The 18,590-nt window shown below is 40.0% G+C and overlaps 2 protein-coding genes across 3 annotated transcripts in view; one reads left to right on the top strand and one right to left on the bottom strand.

The window, feature by feature from the left end:
- Positions 1–3,792, bottom strand: part of Cdi (serine/threonine kinase) — an 80,067-nt gene extending 76,275 nt beyond the window's left edge. Inside the window, exon 1 of one of the 2 annotated variants that reach the window (XM_076786385.1) lies at positions 3,203–3,792. The gene's annotated coding sequence lies outside the window, so the exon portion shown is untranslated. The remainder of the gene's footprint in view (positions 1–3,202) is intronic. The other variant, XM_076786387.1, reaches the window with a different exon arrangement.
- Positions 3,793–16,201: 12,409 nt separating this feature from the next.
- On the top strand, positions 16,202–18,514 carry LOC143353219 (ubiquitin-like protein 7). The gene is made up of 4 exons (XM_076786376.1): positions 16,202–16,529; positions 16,707–16,912; positions 16,997–17,133; positions 17,202–18,514. The coding sequence occupies exons 1-4, from the start codon at positions 16,385–16,387 to the stop codon at positions 17,980–17,982; spliced, it is 1,269 nt and encodes a 422-aa protein (XP_076642491.1). The 5' UTR covers positions 16,202–16,384; the 3' UTR covers positions 17,983–18,514.
- The last annotated feature ends 76 nt before the right edge of the window (positions 18,515–18,590 follow it).

Here is an 18,590-nt window from a genome sequence, read left to right as displayed (position 1 = left end):
GCACTTGGTGCCCATTTAAAACTTTCAGACCGTGTCCTCTACCAGAGAGTTTAATTTTAGTTTGTAACAAGTTTAATTACTTAATTATCGAGCCACTGATTCAGAGATAAATAAATTTATTAAATAATTGATGAAGATATCAATTATGGAATAAAATTGCCGTGCAGCAACCCCAAATTACGATTGCCGTTCTAGCTGTTGATCAAAATAATGAACTGAAATGGCCAAGTAAATCTCAACCCTGCACGAAGCCGATAATAAAACGATATTGTTTTTAATCATTCTTTCATGAAACTTTCAACAGCATATTCGTGTCGTTTTTCTGATTAGAACGAGTCCCAACATCACACAATTCGGAGCATATTTTCTCGGTCGAATCGCAATTTAGTATAATCTCTATTATCCGTACTAATCAGTACGTGAGTGCTCGGTTAATAGAACAGTTAGCTAGTTACAGAGCTAGATTAAATCTTCATCGATTTCTACAATAATGGAGAATTCAGATATCGGTTCGGATAATCGAGGTCCTACTAAAACCCGAATTAAACAAGCAAATAAGCTCCGAATTATGTGGTGTTACGGCTCATTTTAATCAGAAGAGCGCCACGAATATATTGATACGAGTGTCATGCAAAAATAATCAAGTAGCACCGGTGGGGATCAATTTTACTAAATATCGTGCTGCACATCCTTTATTTAGACTCGGGGAAAACGTAGTTGCAGAGGGTTGAATCATGCAAAAAAGCCGAAGAGTGACCAGGTTTTTTCGCGGGGCGAGAGAGGCCCCGGTTAAATGTCACGATTAAGAATCGTGTCCCAGTTCCGACAGGTCAACATTACCGAGTGCCTGGTAATCGCGGCCACTTGGCGAGTCGGGGAGCACTCTGCGCTCTAACGATCCCACGTTTATAAAACCGGGAGCAAAACAACTGTCGCGAGCACCAAGAGATCCTAGCCACAACAAACCGCGTTTCGTTCGATCACTGCCACCTCGAACGGAGAGGCGAGAAGAGAGGCTCTCTCCGCGTTTAGGCTAGAAACGCAACCCTCGGTCTGACAACCGGCCGCGGGTAACAACCGAGGCGTGAAACAATAATGCGCAAGAATGCAAAGCGCTTCCTCGAATGGCGCAGTCTGCACCGGTGCACTGTACGTGGAAACACGAAAACCGCGATAGAAAGTTCGATGCACCGACGCGAGCCTCGCACGCGGAAAAACAATATCGAAGACACGTACCGAATCTATAGTTACGTGTCCCCTTGTTGTTCACGTTCGCGTGGTTGTTCGCACGGCTCCGTTTCCCCGGCGACCACGCTGTCGTTTGGTTTTGCATTATAATTGTCGAATGCGTGGTACGAACAATTAGCCGAGAATGCAATTGGTGGCATTACCTGCAACTGTCGTTGAATGTACCTGAAGTTGTCGGAAAAACTGGAGCGTGAAATTTTGTGTCAATTTGCGGACGATGAACTCTTTTTGCCAACACCTGCGTCAGGATTAATACTGACGGTGCCACTGTCGGTCGATCGACAGGTTTTACAGTGTTTATTTTATAATTGTTGTAACAGCTACTTTTCGAACTCGGTAGATTCAATGTTGACCCTTTAGGTAAAGTGCGCATTAAGTTCTAAATAAGTTATTTTGTTGTACGATATTTATAGACGCGTTGGGTTTTATGCTAATGTTAATTTTAATTGACTGAATTTGTTTAAATTTAGAGAATTCGCTTTTAACGTAAGATACAATAGTCAGTTTTTAATAGGTAAGACGATGGATCAGATGGCTGGATCATTTTAGACCCATACAGAGATAATAATATTCTGTTTATAGTAGAATCAGTGAACCGTCGATAAACTTTCTATCGATTTATGGCTGATGAGGAAGCATTTATAGAGACAATAATATGCGTAATAATCATAGCATCATAAAAGTAAATAATACGATTTATAAACAAAATTTACTATCCTTGCTCCCTTTACAATAGCATATAAAAATCGTGGAAAGTTGGATGCATTAAAAGTAGCAAATAAGTACATAAAAATGAAGTAAAGGCTATGCATGTATGTATGTGCACATGCAAGCTAATAATATTGCATGCATATTATGGATCACTCGCGACCCAGCCGTCAATTTTAAGAGTCTATCATATGAGTATTAATTGTGGGGAAAAAATATTTCGTACGGACTAACATGGTATGAAATAATGATTCTTGTTTTTCTCCATTGCATAAATAATACAACACGAGTCATACATAACGCAACTGATAAGTAATGCTATTTGTAAACGAGACTAATGCTGTCTTTATTCTGTTTACAACAGTTCTAATAATAAAGGAGCACTGAATGCCATTAAAACAGCAAATAAATAAATAAAAACCAAATAAAGACTCTGCGTATACATGCATAAGCTAGATTAAATCTCTATGCGCATATATGAAGTTATTATGGGTTACCAATGACCCAGCCATCAAATTTCGGAGTCCATTGCACAAGGGTTAATTATGAAAGAAAAATACTTGAACTCGAGTTTTTTTTTAGATCTTAGAAGAATTAATTTACTACGTCATGTAAAAGAAAATTAATTAAAAATGATCATTGGTCGAAATAAACTATTCTATCTGTGCCTGTAATAAAAATGTAAAATATGCCTTTTGTAGATCTAAAATTGTGAGAAACTGCGACGTAGATCAATCATAAGCACAAAATTCGGACTCTTACATCTCCCAATGTCTATGGCTCTTTTATGCGTCAACCGGTTTCGACGAAACTCTGTGGATGCATATACAATTGACTTGGATCAACAAAAGCCATCTGTTATATTTTCGTTATAGGCACAGATAGAAAAGTTCAAAACCGAGACATTCGCTTTGTTGTTAGAAATTCCGAGCAATAGCGATTACAAAACAATTTTGTGTACACATTACCTAACAAATCCTAACATTAAAAAAAAAAAAGAAGCTCGAGTCGTTTGGTCCAACTTTAAAAAAGTTATTAGTTTCTAAAGGGAATTAGTGTTACTTAATCTAGTTCCCGGCTGTAAATCGCAATGAATGTTTCTCGTCTGTAGAGAGGAAATGATTGTGAATGCAGATTTGAGGGGCAGTTGCCGACATTGAAAAGCGCGGTTGACGTCGGTTGTCAGTGCGGATGCTCCAGAGAGGAGCAACAACACGTTCGATCGGGAGTGCGGCGTGCAACTTACTGGGAGGCTAGCTGGCAGCGTGGACGTTCGGATGGTTTTAGAAGACCTTGAACCAGGTCCGAGGGAATTCGGACCACAGTCGACGAGAACAACACGTCAAACACCGTCGACAGCCTGGCCTAGGACGGGAGGCATGACCGAGAGCTGGGCGTCCGCGCACGCTGTCACTTTTGTTTACTGTCTCGGATCGGGGATCCTCGATCGGATCTCTGAAAGATCCCCTACAGCTCGCATCCCACGTACCCGTTTACGATCTTCCCGTGAGCTTCGCTGGACTCTTTAGTCCTCCGAAGACTCTGTAGCTTCCACGGAATTGCAACGGGACGAGTAAACAGTGGCGAAACACCACCGCGTTATAGACCGTTTGAATTTTCGATCGTCTCGGACACACAAGTAAGCCGCTGTTACACTGAGATTCTTCTCCAGCCACCAATGTTTCACTGTGCACAACGGATCACCGACACCTATCCTCGTTGCACCAGGGTTCCTACGCACTGTACGGTTTTTGTTTCGAGATGTTGGAAATGAACGATCGGGGGCTTGCTCTCGCGAGAATACGAAACGGACCGAGTCACCGACAACGCCAGACGGCGGCCATTACAGGAATGAACTGGCCCGACGCACGCCGTCTACCGGCGACGGTGCACGACGCTCGCGACGCGTACCCCCACCACCGATACCCCTGCAGCTGCAGCCGCGAGGGAATCGAAGCGGGTGCATTGTGCGCGAAACTATTCAAATTGCAAACCCTCCGTCGTCCCCATTGCAAAAAATTTCGCAGTTTCGAACGTGATGCTCGTTGCTAATATTATTTACTATTTTACCACCGCGTCATCTGGTTTTCTTCGTTCCCTATAATACGTTCTCGTAAACGCACCCTTATTCGCATTGCCAGATCCTTTTGACATGCTAGAGATTGCAATAAATTCTTATATTTTGTTCTTAAACGCACTCTGCTCAGGCTAATATGCTTCTTCTGAGAACATATATACTCCTATGAGATTTTTATGGAAAGAAATGTTAACCATAGGAGCTGCTTTGAAAATGTTTTTATGAAACAGATTTTAGAAATTTCATATTTAAAATATTTGCTTTCGTGGAAGCAAATTATTTTAGAATGATTATTAAGATAGGTTTCATAAAAGAATCACACTAGCTTTGAATCTCTATTTGTATTTTGGTTAATTGCAAGGAATATTCACAAACTGATTACCGGATGTTTCTATTCCTCTATATTCCTTTAACAATTTCGTATAATACGTATATAAAAACAATGCTACAGTTTACAAGTTAATTTTTCTGTTCAACCTAGAAATATACTCTATCAATTTTAAATATAGGACCCTCATATTTATCCTAAATATTTAAACTTTAAGCTCATTTGTGCCTACACAGGCGGCAAGGGGGTGGACGCAGTCGGTAAAACAGAGCTAGAACTACCCCTACAGTAGACTCCTTTATAATGCGATCAAGACATTGTTTAAAAAGACTGTGTATGCGTGTTTCATATAACAGTAAATGCACAAAAGATCATTTAATAAGTCTGTATACTTACTTACTGCCACATATACATATATATTATTGATTTAAATGTATTTTGATCATGTTATACGGGAGTCTATACAAGCGTGAAGCTAATTGGAATTAATTTAATATACTAAATCATCGAATTTGTTTGGCTTCGGTTTAATTAGACGTGAAGGATCGATAAAATTAAATTGAATATGTTTCGGGCGATTGAGTCCTCCACCTTTTGTGAGTTGCTGAATGCGCTGCATTGATAAGGATTTCGATTGCAGCATCAAAGCAGGTGCTGACGTCACCTGGAGATCCCATTCTTTTCGCGACCCAGCTGAAATTTCGTTGGAAGACAGTGAAAGGTACACGCTTGTAAGAGGATTCTCACACTTTCATTCCGTCCCGGTAAAAAAAGTGGTTGTTTAGCGGCACGGAGATGAGAAGATGGTAGTTAAGGTCGGAATGGAAATTCACATAAATTATTTCACTCTGTGAAATCGCCGTGTTTCGCGGATTTTCATTGAGCAAATGATACAATTTCTCCACGCCTATTCTCACGTTGTTACTTTCATGGTAACGATTGTTCTTACGCCAAATTTAATGGACGGGGTTTCCATGCGCCGTTCCGACGTAAGAATGCGGGCCTTTCTAGTTGCTGGTCTATCAATTTTTATGCAAATGTTCGTTGCTATAACTACTTATGAACTGGTTTAAAAAGACTGGAGCTAAAGTTTGACAAAGCGGTATCACTTGCTTTTAGTGTAGGGCCTGAAACTTCGTAAATTCCTGCAGGAATACATTCCGAAAGGAAGTGAAGGTAGAAAGGAGATCTGAGAAAGTGAAGTGAGGATCTAGGGAAAGGAAAGGAAGGAAGGACGTCCTTCTGGGTCCATTAGGGCCCATCGGCAATCCACATAGAACCACGAGTGTTCTCCAGAATTCACCAAGGTCCATCGGCGACCTACATAAGTCTTACAGGTCCTCCAGGATCCACTAGGGCCCACCAGGGTCCATGGGCAACCTACATAAATCCTCCATGGTCCACCGGCGAGCAGAGACTCTCGAGAGACAAGGCATGTTAATAGACCAATCACCCAATGTATTTTTCTGTCACATGTGCGTGTGACTCTAGAGCCCCATTACCAATTTCGTGTCCCGTTCAACGTTACTGATAACACATGAATCTAGGTGTATGAGTGAGAATCGACTATCTTGTATACTTCATTTCTACTACGAATGTTTAATATGATTTAGAGACAATAAATACATAAGGCGCCTAAGCACATTTGTGTATATACCTTACAGATGAAAAATATCACATCGATTTGAAAAATCGAAAAAGCGCAACCTCCATCGTTGACCAAATTCGCACGATTTCAAGAGGAATTTCTAAGTCGATCTCAGAATGTACTCCCATAGAAGATGGTACTTTGCTGTAAGAGCATTTAGGTTTAAAAATGAATACGAGAGCATACAGAAATGATCAATAGAATTTTATCGTTAGCTCGAACAATATTGACTCGATAAGGTTTAAAAAAAAGTTCCAAATCATGTCGAAGAATTGACTAATTCCAATAAGTAAAACAAAGTGACAGAACGATAAGAGCTCGGAGTACCCTTATTCGCGTTAATACCAAAATCAAATATACCTCGTACACGGTACACGAGTATGGCCTACATGCATACCTCGCACACGAGTGCGACACTAACCCGCACACGAGTGCAAATCTAAATCCCGCTCACGAGAGCAAACTAGGAAAGAAAGTTATGGAAGTGTGTAGGAATAAAGTGTAAATAAATATAATTATGCGCAATATTTACCAAAAAAGTAACACGAATAATGATATATTTAAATAAAAGTGAAGATACAGAATAATGTTTTCAGTATAAATTTCTCTACAATTCTGCATGTATATGAAGCTTCCTTGCGTTGAAACGAACTCACGTAACAACATTCTTCTGTTTGCTTCATTATTTATTTATAGTATCCCCGATATGAGATTTCAAATTCTATCAGCAACAGCGCCGTTGAAGAATATTAGTTCCACAATATTATCTCTGGCTGATACGGTAGGATGTGACACGGAATGGTAAGGAGGCTCTAGAATATATATACATTCTACCGTATCGATCGGAACTAATATTGTGGAACTAATATCACAGATGAGATGTAGGAGTACGCCAGTCACCTTATCACAGACGAGGTATAGGAGTAGACCAATCACCATTTGGCATTTCGTGTCTCACGATCTGAAATACCGACATCGTTAACAACAACTAGATTTCTTACGCCGTCTACGCTGACGACCGATAAATGTTGCAACTAGATCCACGAGAAGCTTAGACCATATACATATGTAATATGTACCTATAATAAATGGAGGCACCTCCGGTCAGAAATAATCAATTTTAAAAACAGAAAGACAAAAAATCTCAATTTTAAGAACAGGAACTTCGTAAAGTTCAGAAGAAAATTTTAATTAGAAATCCAGAAAAAGAATTGCCGATGTTCATTGAATGAAAAGGTACTCCGAAACAAAAACTGTGTGTTTCGGTTAATAATTGACAGGAGCTTACCAAGAAGGTGAAGGTGGGTCCAGGGTAAACAAGGAAAGCATTGAAGGCCCCTCGGCTCATCCCAAGCAAACCCAAAGTAAATTCAGACACAGTTCAATTACATACACAAGTTTTTATAACTAGTAAGTCTTAAATTCTATTTTACAATGTTATCGCAAATTATAGATGTGCAGCTATTAGCTCGATATTATTCTCTATTTGTAAGATTACTTGAAGTTCTTACAAATAGAGGATAATACCGATTTCCCAGGTCTCACCACGAGGAGGTTGCTGCACAAGAGACCCGAAAGGAAGCCAGAAAGAATTCAATACGCTTCGTTCTGACTCCCTTTCTTACAACGACGATTTACAATCTTACAAACTAAATTTCGCAGATCGCTAAATGGATGAGATTACTTTTCCACAGAAAGAAAAGTTCACTTTTCCATTTAGCGTATGTCGAGTAATTATTGCGGGGCAAAAGGTAACAAAAACGAATCAGGCAGAAGGCTCTAATTCTTTCAAAGAGAGAAACAAAACCGAACCAGAGCAGAAGGCTCTGGTTCGAGGGTGACGCGATGCGTACAATGTTTGCAGAGCTTTCTGCCGACCAGTATACGATACCCGACGCTCCACACAGAGAATGATGACCAGGGACGCCTCCACCTTTTGGTAGATCAACCTAACCCCAACTACCCGCCACGAGCAACGCTGACGCGTCAAGGCGACGAAGAGACTTATGGGGAATGAAACCCCTGCTTCCGGCGCGAGCCACGCCAGCGTTGACATGACTTAGGCAGACATTTTACGAAGGAAGGGTTCTACCTGGCGAGTACTGCTCCCTGACCATCATTTCCCAGTGCATCCACGCCGAATATCGCAACGTGGACCGGTTCAAAACTTGCAAACAAGGTCCGACACAGCTTTCTGCTGTGTCGGAGTTAACAATCGAGTCGAGCAAAGTGAAGGGCAATAGTTACTCGACATATTTACAACGACGATCTTAAGAATTAAACTAATTCTAACTTAAAATTATTTCAATGTCTTCGTCGATGCGTTGTTTGATGTAGTCTCTTCGTTCGGCGACCAAGATACTCAGCTGTTGGATTTCAGCTGTAAGAGACTAACAATAATTAGACACGATGTTGTTCAGGTCTTCGATCGTTGTCGATATTGTTGACGTCTTCGGTCGATGTGTTGTCCTCCGTCGATGACAAAGATGATGAGCTGTCGTACTCCAGCTGAAGCAAACAAATCATAATTAGTCACAATTCCATAGACCTACAAAAATAAAAGAAGTCGATGAGAAGAAGTCCAAACGATGACGATGAAAATACTTTCGGAAACAACTCTAAACCCCGTACACGAGTACGGCCTACCTAACATGCACAAGAGTGCGAATCTAACCGGCTCACGAGAGCCAACCTAAGACCAGCTCACGAGAGCCAAGCTAACCCCGTACACGAGTACGGCCTACCTAACATGCAGAAGAGTGCAAAACTACCAGCTCACGAGAGCCAAGCTAACCCCGCACACGAGTGCGGTCTAACCGACAAGAAATCAACAAGAGTAGATGAAGTCAGAACTTCAATCTACTGAAATGGCGCTTCCGGTCGCCCCGGGTTCGCCACTACCCGTACTCACCCACGGCCCCATCCGTTAGTGAGCCCCTGAGGGACCTCCGTTCGGAGGAATACCAATTTTATGTCAAAAATAAAATATAATATAATTTCAAGGAGAGAAACTTTTGAAAAGTCCCGACGCAAATTCGAATTAAAAACACAGAAATAATAATTGATGGTGTTCGTCGAATGAACACTAATTCCAAAACAGAAAGTGTATATTTGAATTGTTACTTACAAAGAGCTGCTGAAAGTTGACCAAGGTGAGCGGTGAAAGCTTCCAAGAACCTGGCCGTTCCCTAGAAGCCCACCCCGAGCTAGCTTAAGGTGGACCAGGGAAGTTTTAAATGACCGTTGGTCCACCTTAAGGCGGTGGGCACGGCTCAAGATTGTGTGAGTGCATCCCCTCCCTAGTTCCGCACACGTACCCGAGTTTTGCAAGGGTACGGGAGGCCCGCTCTCATTTGTTAACAATGCAAAAATAGTAGTGTTCTGTAGTCAAAATCGCTAGATAAAAGTTCAATCTAGGGTGAAAAGGTCCTCAGAAGTCGTACTTTTGCGTTTTTTAGCCGTAATTTGCAATATTCAGCAGCATACTGCTTAATCGAGTGACATTATCGTAAATATCAAGAGATTCAGAGCTCGTATGGAGTTCGTTGGACCTTTCCACCCTAGCGGGAACATATAGGAACTCAATGCCACGCCGATCACGTTGTATGCTTACGTATCAAACAAATGAAAGCGGGCACCCAGAAAAATTAGATCATTGAGTATTTCATCAAAATATAGTTCCGACATTTTTCGCTACGAGCGCTGTACTATGTTCCCGATCTGTCTCATCGTCAGTAGTCACTGTATCGGTAAAACAGAGGCCTATAGGAGCATGCGCGGCGCGAAAGCGTGGATGACGTGTACGTGTGCGACGGCGATCGCAAGGGTCCGGGATGCCTGGAAATATTTCCCAATAATGCAGAGACGGGACTTTTCCATAGTGAAAAGAGCTAGATAAAGGTTCAATCTAGGGTGGAAAGGTCCTCAGAAGTCCTACTTTTGCGTCATCGAGAAATGATTAGCTATATTCGGCAGCATGTTGTCCGCCAGAGAGGCCTGTAGGAGCATGAGCGGCGCGTCAACGTGGATGGCGCTGTCGTAGCTTCGTTCGAATAGCCGTGCGGCGGCACACTCACACACCGCCTGATCAGCGTGTACGTGTGCCGACGGCGATCGCAAGGGTCAGGGATGCCTGGAAATATTTCCCAATAATGCAGTCACGGGACTTGTCAATGGTGAAAAGAGCTAGATGAAAGTTCTATCTAGGGTGGAAAGGTCCTCAGAAGTCGTACTTTTGCATCATCGAGAAATGGTTAGCAATATTCGGCAGCACGTCGTTTCTCAGGGAGGCTATGGGAACTGACATGGCGGCACACTCACACACCGCCTGGTCGGCGTGTACGTGTGCCGACGGCGATCGCAAGGGTCTAGGATGCCACTAACCGTTTCCCAATAATGCAGAGACGGGACTTTTTCATAGTGAAAAGCGCTTTAGCCAATTAGCATCTTGGAAGGTTGGATAATACAAGGATGTGAATTTTCAGTAATGGCACTAGATAAAAAGATCAACCTGACATGCTGAATCCCTCAAAAATCCCTAAAAATTATTGTTCGCGAAATGTAACAAATAGTTGGGCAAACTATATTTATCAATTGATTTTTTCTAGTTTTTATCTCCAGATAAAAATGAATATATTCTAAATATTTTCTGTAAAAATTTGATTTCAATATCTCTAATGGTTTGAAAGCAACCTGTTGCGAATTAGTATCTTGCGTCGATGGCCCGCTCCATAACATTGACACTGGAGGGTGTCATAAATTAGCCCTCCCACGACACTGTCTCGCCGAAGACGAAAGAACTTTCCTGTAACCTCAGTGCAAAACACAGTCATTCTCTAAAGTCTGAAACATTGCCGCTTCGCACGAATGTACGATTGCCTAGTAAATATGATCCAAATTATATCATGTTTGGTGTCAATTTTATCAGGAAAATTACACGAATGTGTTGAGAGAAGTTTCATGAATATATTATGAAAAACAAAAGAATTGGGACATTGCATTAGTATTGTTTCACCGATATACCTGACCCCGCATAATGTTACACTCTTCGGCGGTCTAGCTTCTAGCCCCTTCGAAGGGTAGACACTTGGGCGCGTCATAAATTGGCCCTTCTCCGATAGTGTCCAGCCAAAGACGAAAGAGCTGGCATGCAGCCTCGGTGCGAAACACAGTCATTCTCTGAAATCTGAAACATCGACGCTCCGAACAAATGTACGAATGCGTAGTAAATATGATACAAATTATACCATGTTTGGTATCATTTTTATCAGAAACATTCCACGAATGTGTTGAGAGAGGTTTCAGGAAAAAATAAGGAAAAACAAAAAAAATGATGACATTGCATTAGTATTGTCTCACCGATGTACCTGACCCATGTTACACCCAACGACCGGCACACCGAACGGCCAGGCCGACTACGCTTGCAATGTTCCGCATTTTATATGGATTTCTGTATGCATTGTCTGGCCGGCCTGACGGTACGCGGGGTCCGAGAGTTTCTGCGTTTTTATGAAATACATAATGGTAATAACGGTACTTCATTCATAACTTATAACGTAACTTTTAATATACTTGGTTTTTTTTATAATTACAGTAGGTATATTTAGCAAACATGTGCATAATCTTTATTTGCATTAAATTTTGTATTAAATTAAATTAAATTAAATTAAATTAAATTAAATTAAATTAAATTAAATTAAATATTTCTGGAATTCCGACGAATTTGTTTCGAATGAAGTTGCATACGTATCGATAATATCATTAAAATATCCTCACGAAGTTACCGCACTCCTCAAAAAATTGTCATACTTTACCTTCTTGTCATACCTTCTAGGCGTATGTAACTTCGTAAGTATATTTTAATGATATTATCAATACGCAGAGTTGGGCAAAATAGTTATCGAAATAAAAATTTCGAATAACGAATGAAAGATAAAAAAATTTGTATTAAAATTTGAAAGTTAAAATTACAATCATTAAAGACGGTCCAAATGCTCTAGATAAGCTCTAGAAGTCATTCGTATTAACAATATTGTTCTGATTAAAAACATAAAAGCATAAAAAAATAAAAGCATGTATTAATAAATAGATTAAAAACATGAAGCATCATTTGGACTGTCTTTAATGAGATTGTAATTTTTATCGTAACATTACGTATCGGTGAAACTTGTCCTAATCCCACAGGCATTCTGTGCCCCTTAGCTCTTTTATCTGGGGTTATATTGGGAGGGCTAGTTTCTGACACCCTCAAGCGTGTACCTGTCGAAAGACCCAGAAGCTAGACCGCCGAAGGGTGTAACATTGTGCAAGGTCAGGTATATCGGTAAGACAATCCCGATGGAATATCATAATCTTTTTTGTTTTCCATTATTTTTTCATGAAACCTCTCTCAACACATTTGTGGAATGTTTCTGATAAAAATGACACCAAACATGGTATAATTTGTATCATATTTACTACGCATTCGTACATTTGTTCGAAGCGACGATGTTTCAGATTTCAGAGAATGACTGTGTTTCGCACCGAGGCTGCATGCCAGCTCTTTCGTCTTCGGCAGGACACTATCGGAGAACGGGTAATTTATGACGCCCCCAAGTGTCTACCTTTCAAAGGGGCCAGAAGCTAGACCGCCGAAGAGTGTAACATTATGCGGGGTCAGGTATATCGGTGAGACAATACTAATGCAATGTCCCAATTCTTTTGTTTTTCATAATATATTCATGAAACTTCTCTCAACACATTCGCGTCATTTTCCTGATAAAATTGACACCAAACATGATATAATTTGGATCATATTTACTAGGCAATCGTACATTCGTGCGAAGCGGTGATGTTTCAGACTTTAGAGAATGACTGTGTTTTGCACCGAGGTTACAGGAAAGTTCTTTCGTCTTCGGCGGGACAGTGTCGTGGGAGGGCTAATTTATGACACCCTCCAGTGTCAATGTCACGGCACGGAGTTATAGAAAGCAAATTTTTACTGAAAATATTTAGAATGCGTTCACTTGTATCTAGAGATAAAAACTAGAAAAGAATCATTTATTTAAATATAGTTTGTCAAACCATTTGTTACATTTCGCAAACAATAATTTTTACGGATTTTCGAGGGATTCAGCATGTTAGGTTGATCCTTTTATCTAGTGCGAATCATTACTGAAAATTCACATCCCTGTATTATAGAGAAATGGGTTGCGGAATTCCAGACCCTTCCAGCCCTCGTAGGCACACGTACACGCCGACCAGGCGGTGTGTGAGTGTGCCGCCATGTCAGTTCCCATAGCCTCCCTGAGAAACGACGTGCTGCCGAATATTGCTAACCGTATCTCGATGATGCAAAAGTACGACTTCTGAGGACCTTTCCACCCTAGATAGAACTTTCATCTAGCTCTTTTCACCATTGACAAGTCCCGTGACTGCATTATTGGGAAATATTTCCAGGCATCCCTGACCCTTGCGATCGCCGTCGTCACACGTACACGCTGATCAGGCGGTGTGTGAGTGTGCCGCGGCACGGCTATTCGAACGAAGCTACGACAGCGCCATCCACGTTGTCGCGCCGCTCATGCTCCTACAGGCCTCTCTGGCGGACAACATGCTGCCGAATATAGCTAATCATTTCTCGATGACGCAAAAGTAGGACTTCTGAGGACCTTTTCACCCTAGATTGAACCTTTATCTAGCTCTTTTCACTATGGAAAAGTCCCGTCGCTGCATTATTGGGAAATATTTCCAGGCATCCCGGACCCTTGCGATCGCCGTCGGCACACGTACACGCCGACCAGGCGGTGTGTGAGTGTGCCGCCATGTCAGTTCCCATAGCCTCCCTGAGAAACGACGTGCTGCCGAATATTGCTAACCGTTTCTCAATGATGCAAAAGTACGACTTCTGAGGACCTTTCCACCCTAGATAGAACTTTCATCTAGCTCTTTTCACCATTGACAAGTCCCGTGACTGCATTATTGGGAAATATTTCCAGGCATCCCTGACCCTTGCGATCGCCGTCGGCACACGTACACGCTGATCAGGCGGTGTGTGAGTGTGCCGCGGCACGGCTATTCGAACGAAGCTACGACAGCGCCATCCACGTTGTCGTACGTCCGTACATTCTCTCTTCCTCTGTTTTACCAATACAGTGTGTTGCTCGATACTGAACTTTGGAAAACGTTCCTAGCTCCCCTACTGGACAGAAATGTTACTATTTAGCTTCCTCTAGCGGCCGTTCGTTCTTTCATAGCGTGACGATCATTATTGTGTCGGGGCATTCGGAGCTTGCCCTGGTCAGGTTCGGTTCCCTCCCCTAGGGGGTTCCCTCCCCTGGCTAACTAGAGGTAGACCAAGGTCGGCCAGTAATGTCCAGTGAAGCTTTGGAGGATCCCTGATCAACTGGAAGGTAGGCAAGAGTTGGCCGGGGTGGTCAGGTGGGCCAGGGCAGCTCCAAGGTCCTTCGGCCTTCGGGTCCCACAGCACTTCCGCTCCCTTCTGAGTGCGCACCTCGACTGACTGACTGAGCGCGGCTGCCGAGTTCAGTTGCGCGGTACGCGGTGCGCAACTCTCCCACCCCAATTAATTTCGGTAGATCTCGATCGCCGTAATAGTAATTGTTGATAAATTTGTTATTTCTGGCTGTTTAATGTTTATAACAATTTCTTTTAGTAATGATATCAACAAGTACTCCCTTAACTATCTTGCCATCTATTTATTTAGTAAAAATAAATTATAGAACTCGAGATAGAGAGTAACTTTTAAGCCATGAATATTCGCACGCATTAATTTATCCAACACAATTCACTGGTAAATTGATTATTTCTAACTGGTCAATGTTTATAACAATTTTTTGCGAACTATGTCGACAAGCACTCCCTTGACCATCTTGCCATCTAATTATTTAGTAAAAATAAATTATAGAACTCGAGATACAGAATAACTTTTAAGCCATGAATATTCTCACGCATTAATTTATTGTACGCAATTCACTGTTAAATTGATTACTTCTGGCTGTTTAATGTTTATAACAATTCCTTTCGCCAATGTTGTCGACAAGCACTCCCTTGACCATCTTGCCATCTAATTATTTAGTAATAATAAATTATAGAACTCGAGATACAGAATAACTTTTAATTCATGAATATTCGCACGCAGTAATTTATCGTAAACAATTCACTGCAAACTTTATTATTTCTGGCTGTTTAATGTTTATAACAATTCCTTTCGCTAATGATGTCGACAAGCACTCCCTTGACCATCTTGTCACCTAATATATTAGGTAAAAGTATACTTTTAGTAAAGATAAATGATAGAACTCAAGGTACAGAATAACTTTTGAACCATGAATAAATGTACACTGATAAATTTATTGTCTCTGCTTGTTTAACGATTATAAGAATTCCTCTTACCAATAATGCTGTCGAATACCCTCTTGGCTATCTTACCACCTAATCTTTATAGTAAAAATGGCTAATAGTACTCGAGATAGAGAGTAACTTTTAAAGCATGTCTTGAGCATGTCTTAAAACATGTCAAAGTAACTTTTATGCATGATTATTCGAGGTATACAAGATACTCGATTCTCATTAAGATTTCTAATTAAGATTACTCGGTGTTTCATGTCGTGCGACACGAAACAGCATAAGATGAAATGACTTAACTGACCTATTCCTACATCTCGTCTGTGATATTAGTTCCACAATATTAGTTCCGACCGATACGGTAGGATGTGACACAAAAATGGTAAGGAGGCTCTAGAGCCCCGCGGACGTGAGACAAAAAAATACATTCGGTAATTGGTCTACTCCTGTACCTCGTCTGTGATATCACTGATCTATATAACAGTGGAAAATATATTGAACGTTAGATCTTATAGATCTCAACGTCTATAATGTTTTTATCTCGCTAAAATACATTACGATATGTCTATTGCAATCGAATCGAAGACTGTCGAGATATCATTTATCGATTAGAAACACTTTTGAATGTTTTTGAAATTGTTTATTTTCTTTTCATTAACATCAAAAGAATTTAAGATTTACATACATGATTCAAGATTCATAACAGCATTTTTAAAGGACTTGAAACGTTTAAACTTAACGTGAATTACTTTAGTTTTACGCTACTTCTATAATCTATACAAATTATACTTTAAAAAAATATAACTATAAAAATAGTAAAGTAATGTTATTTAATAGTTTACATTTTTTACCACGGTTAGTTAAATAATAATGCATAATTAAATACGTGAATAAAAAGTAGGAAACTATGGAAGACAGGAAGTGCAACAAGTTTCGTTGCATAGCCTGTACTGCTTTGTGGTGAAATTGAGTGTATCGATTGACAAGTTCGTTTAATAATATTTCAAAATATTACCGTTTATTGACAATAATGTCCTCGGAAATAATTTTGGGGTTACGCTTAGACCCGCAAGCCTTAACTACAATTAAATTAAACAATATTAATTTCAAAAGTAAAGTCAAATTCTTAAAATCGGAAACAGCTAGAAGAGTTAACCTAACAAAAGATTTGTTTGGTAAGATGACATTTGAGTTTTGGCTCTTGGTGTTTTATTAAAATTTTTCAGATATTCAAAATAAAAACGTTCAAAATAAAATTGCTACAATCTTTCCATATAATATTAAATGCAGTGTAAGGAAAGCAATCTTTAAAGTATGGTTATAAATAAATTCTATTCTATGTTGTTTCTTAGAATTGACTTACTGTGGGAGCATTCTTGAAGACGAGGTCACACTAGAATCATATGGATTAAAAAATGGTTCTATGGTGCATGTATTAAAAAAAGAAGAACCAGAAACGCCAACAGTACCTAAATATATTTCAGAAGATAGCATTTTAGACCTTGCATCTGCATTCAAGTCATTTAGAGAGGACCCTGCTCTTAGAAGTGCTTTACATGTAATTATTATATTCACATAGTAGTGTATTACCATAGTCTTACAGTATACAAAATATAACATTATATGTATTTATTAATTGTAGCGATTAGGTCAAAGACAAGATGTGATAGCCAACATTATATCATCTTCTCCAGGCCTACACGAAGATGCTGCAGCAATTGCCATTTTCCAAGATCCTGATTTAATGGCACAATTCACAGATGTAGATACAGTCCGAAGGCAGGTTCTATTTTAATTTTTAAATATATTATAATTATTTGAAATTAATATATTGTTTGTATATATAGATTTGCTAAAGCACATCCAGTGTTAGTGGAAGCAGCACAAAATATAGCTGCAGCTATTCATGAAGAAGCACGCAATAATGCAACTGCAGCTATTCAAGAAGAGGCACGCAACAACGCAACTGCAACTATTCATGATCCCACACACAACAATGCAACTTCAGCTATTCATGACGTGACACACAACAATGCAACTACAATTATTCGTGAAGCGGCACACAACAATGCAACTGCAGCTATTCGTGAAGTGATACACAACAATGCAACTGCTGCATCTAACAATTCTGTGACTAACACACAACCAACTGCTTACTCTTATAACTTGGATAATTTGAGTGACGATGAAGAAATGGCAGGCGATTCCTCTCAGTCGTCAGATTCAACACAACCATCAAATCTGTCCAACAATCCATTAAATACTACAATAACTGCTGCACAGCTCGCAGCTGCAGTTTCTAGAGCAAGAACTAGAAGTTTTCCTCTCTCCAACACACCTTCTTCAACCTCAGGTGGAAGTACAAATTCCGGTGTAATAACCACCGAAATGTTCAATCAGGCTATGCAACAGGCTTCCGTAGCAGCCACAGGTCTAATCACTGACCCTATACTGCCACCAATTTTACCACCTGTACTGCCACAGTTCACAGACTTGCAACGACAGTTAGCACAGATGCATGAAATAGGATTGCAAGACGATACGATAAACATTCAGGCATTGCAATTTACAAACGGCGATGTTCAGGCTGCTATCGAGTTGGTGTTCAGTGGTTTCAGTAATAATTAGGCCCATTGCAGTACCGTTTCTATATTATGAAACGATTATAATTGTACAGTTGAATGATTTACTTTTACAAATTGAAGTAAGTCAGCTGTGTGACTCTACATTATTAACACATTATCTACCGAAGATTACATAATATTTTTTAAAAACCTATGGTACGCAGTTAAGGAATTTCATTAGTCTGTCATCAATATTTTAACATTGAAGTAAATATAAACATACGACAAATAACAAAATATTCTTTTCCTACTAAAAAACTGTTAAGAATGAAGAAGTTCAAATAATTGTAGCTGCGAAGAAAATAATGCGGCAAAAGGTAATAAGCTTCCGGTGAAAAAAAGTGTTAAGAAATCCCGACTTTCTTTATTCTACAATAATTCATCCATTTCTTTCAATTGAAAGGGTCATTAAAAGCTGCCAATATACGTTTCACAATATTACAGATTATATGTATTTAATAAAAATTGTTGATGTACATAGTTTGTCTACATTAAAATAAACAATTAACAAAAAGTCTTTGTATGTCCCTGTAAAATATTAGATCGTCCTTTTTCGTTGCACTCAGATGATTTAATATCAATAACACGTTGATCGTCGTAAGAATGTTGAGT

This window comes from Halictus rubicundus, chromosome 4 (genome assembly GCF_050948215.1).
Source record: "Halictus rubicundus isolate RS-2024b chromosome 4, iyHalRubi1_principal, whole genome shotgun sequence".
Lineage (NCBI taxonomy): Eukaryota > Metazoa > Arthropoda > Insecta > Hymenoptera > Halictidae > Halictus > Halictus rubicundus.
This window is presented reverse-complemented; position numbering and strand designations above follow the sequence as displayed.

What these genes read in the sequence shown, in the direction of transcription:
- LOC143353219 (XM_076786376.1), top strand. Translation starts at nt 16,385, where the DNA reads ATGTCCTCGGAAATAATTTTGGGGTTACGCTTAGACCCGCAAGCCTTA. An exon ending in CCTAACAAAAGATTTGTTTG is followed by an intron (nt 16,530 to 16,706) that starts GTAAGATGACAT and finishes GTTGTTTCTTAG; the next exon opens with AATTGACTTACTGTGGGAGC. An exon ending in CTCTTAGAAGTGCTTTACAT is followed by an intron (nt 16,913 to 16,996) that starts GTAATTATTATA and finishes TATTAATTGTAG; the next exon opens with CGATTAGGTCAAAGACAAGA.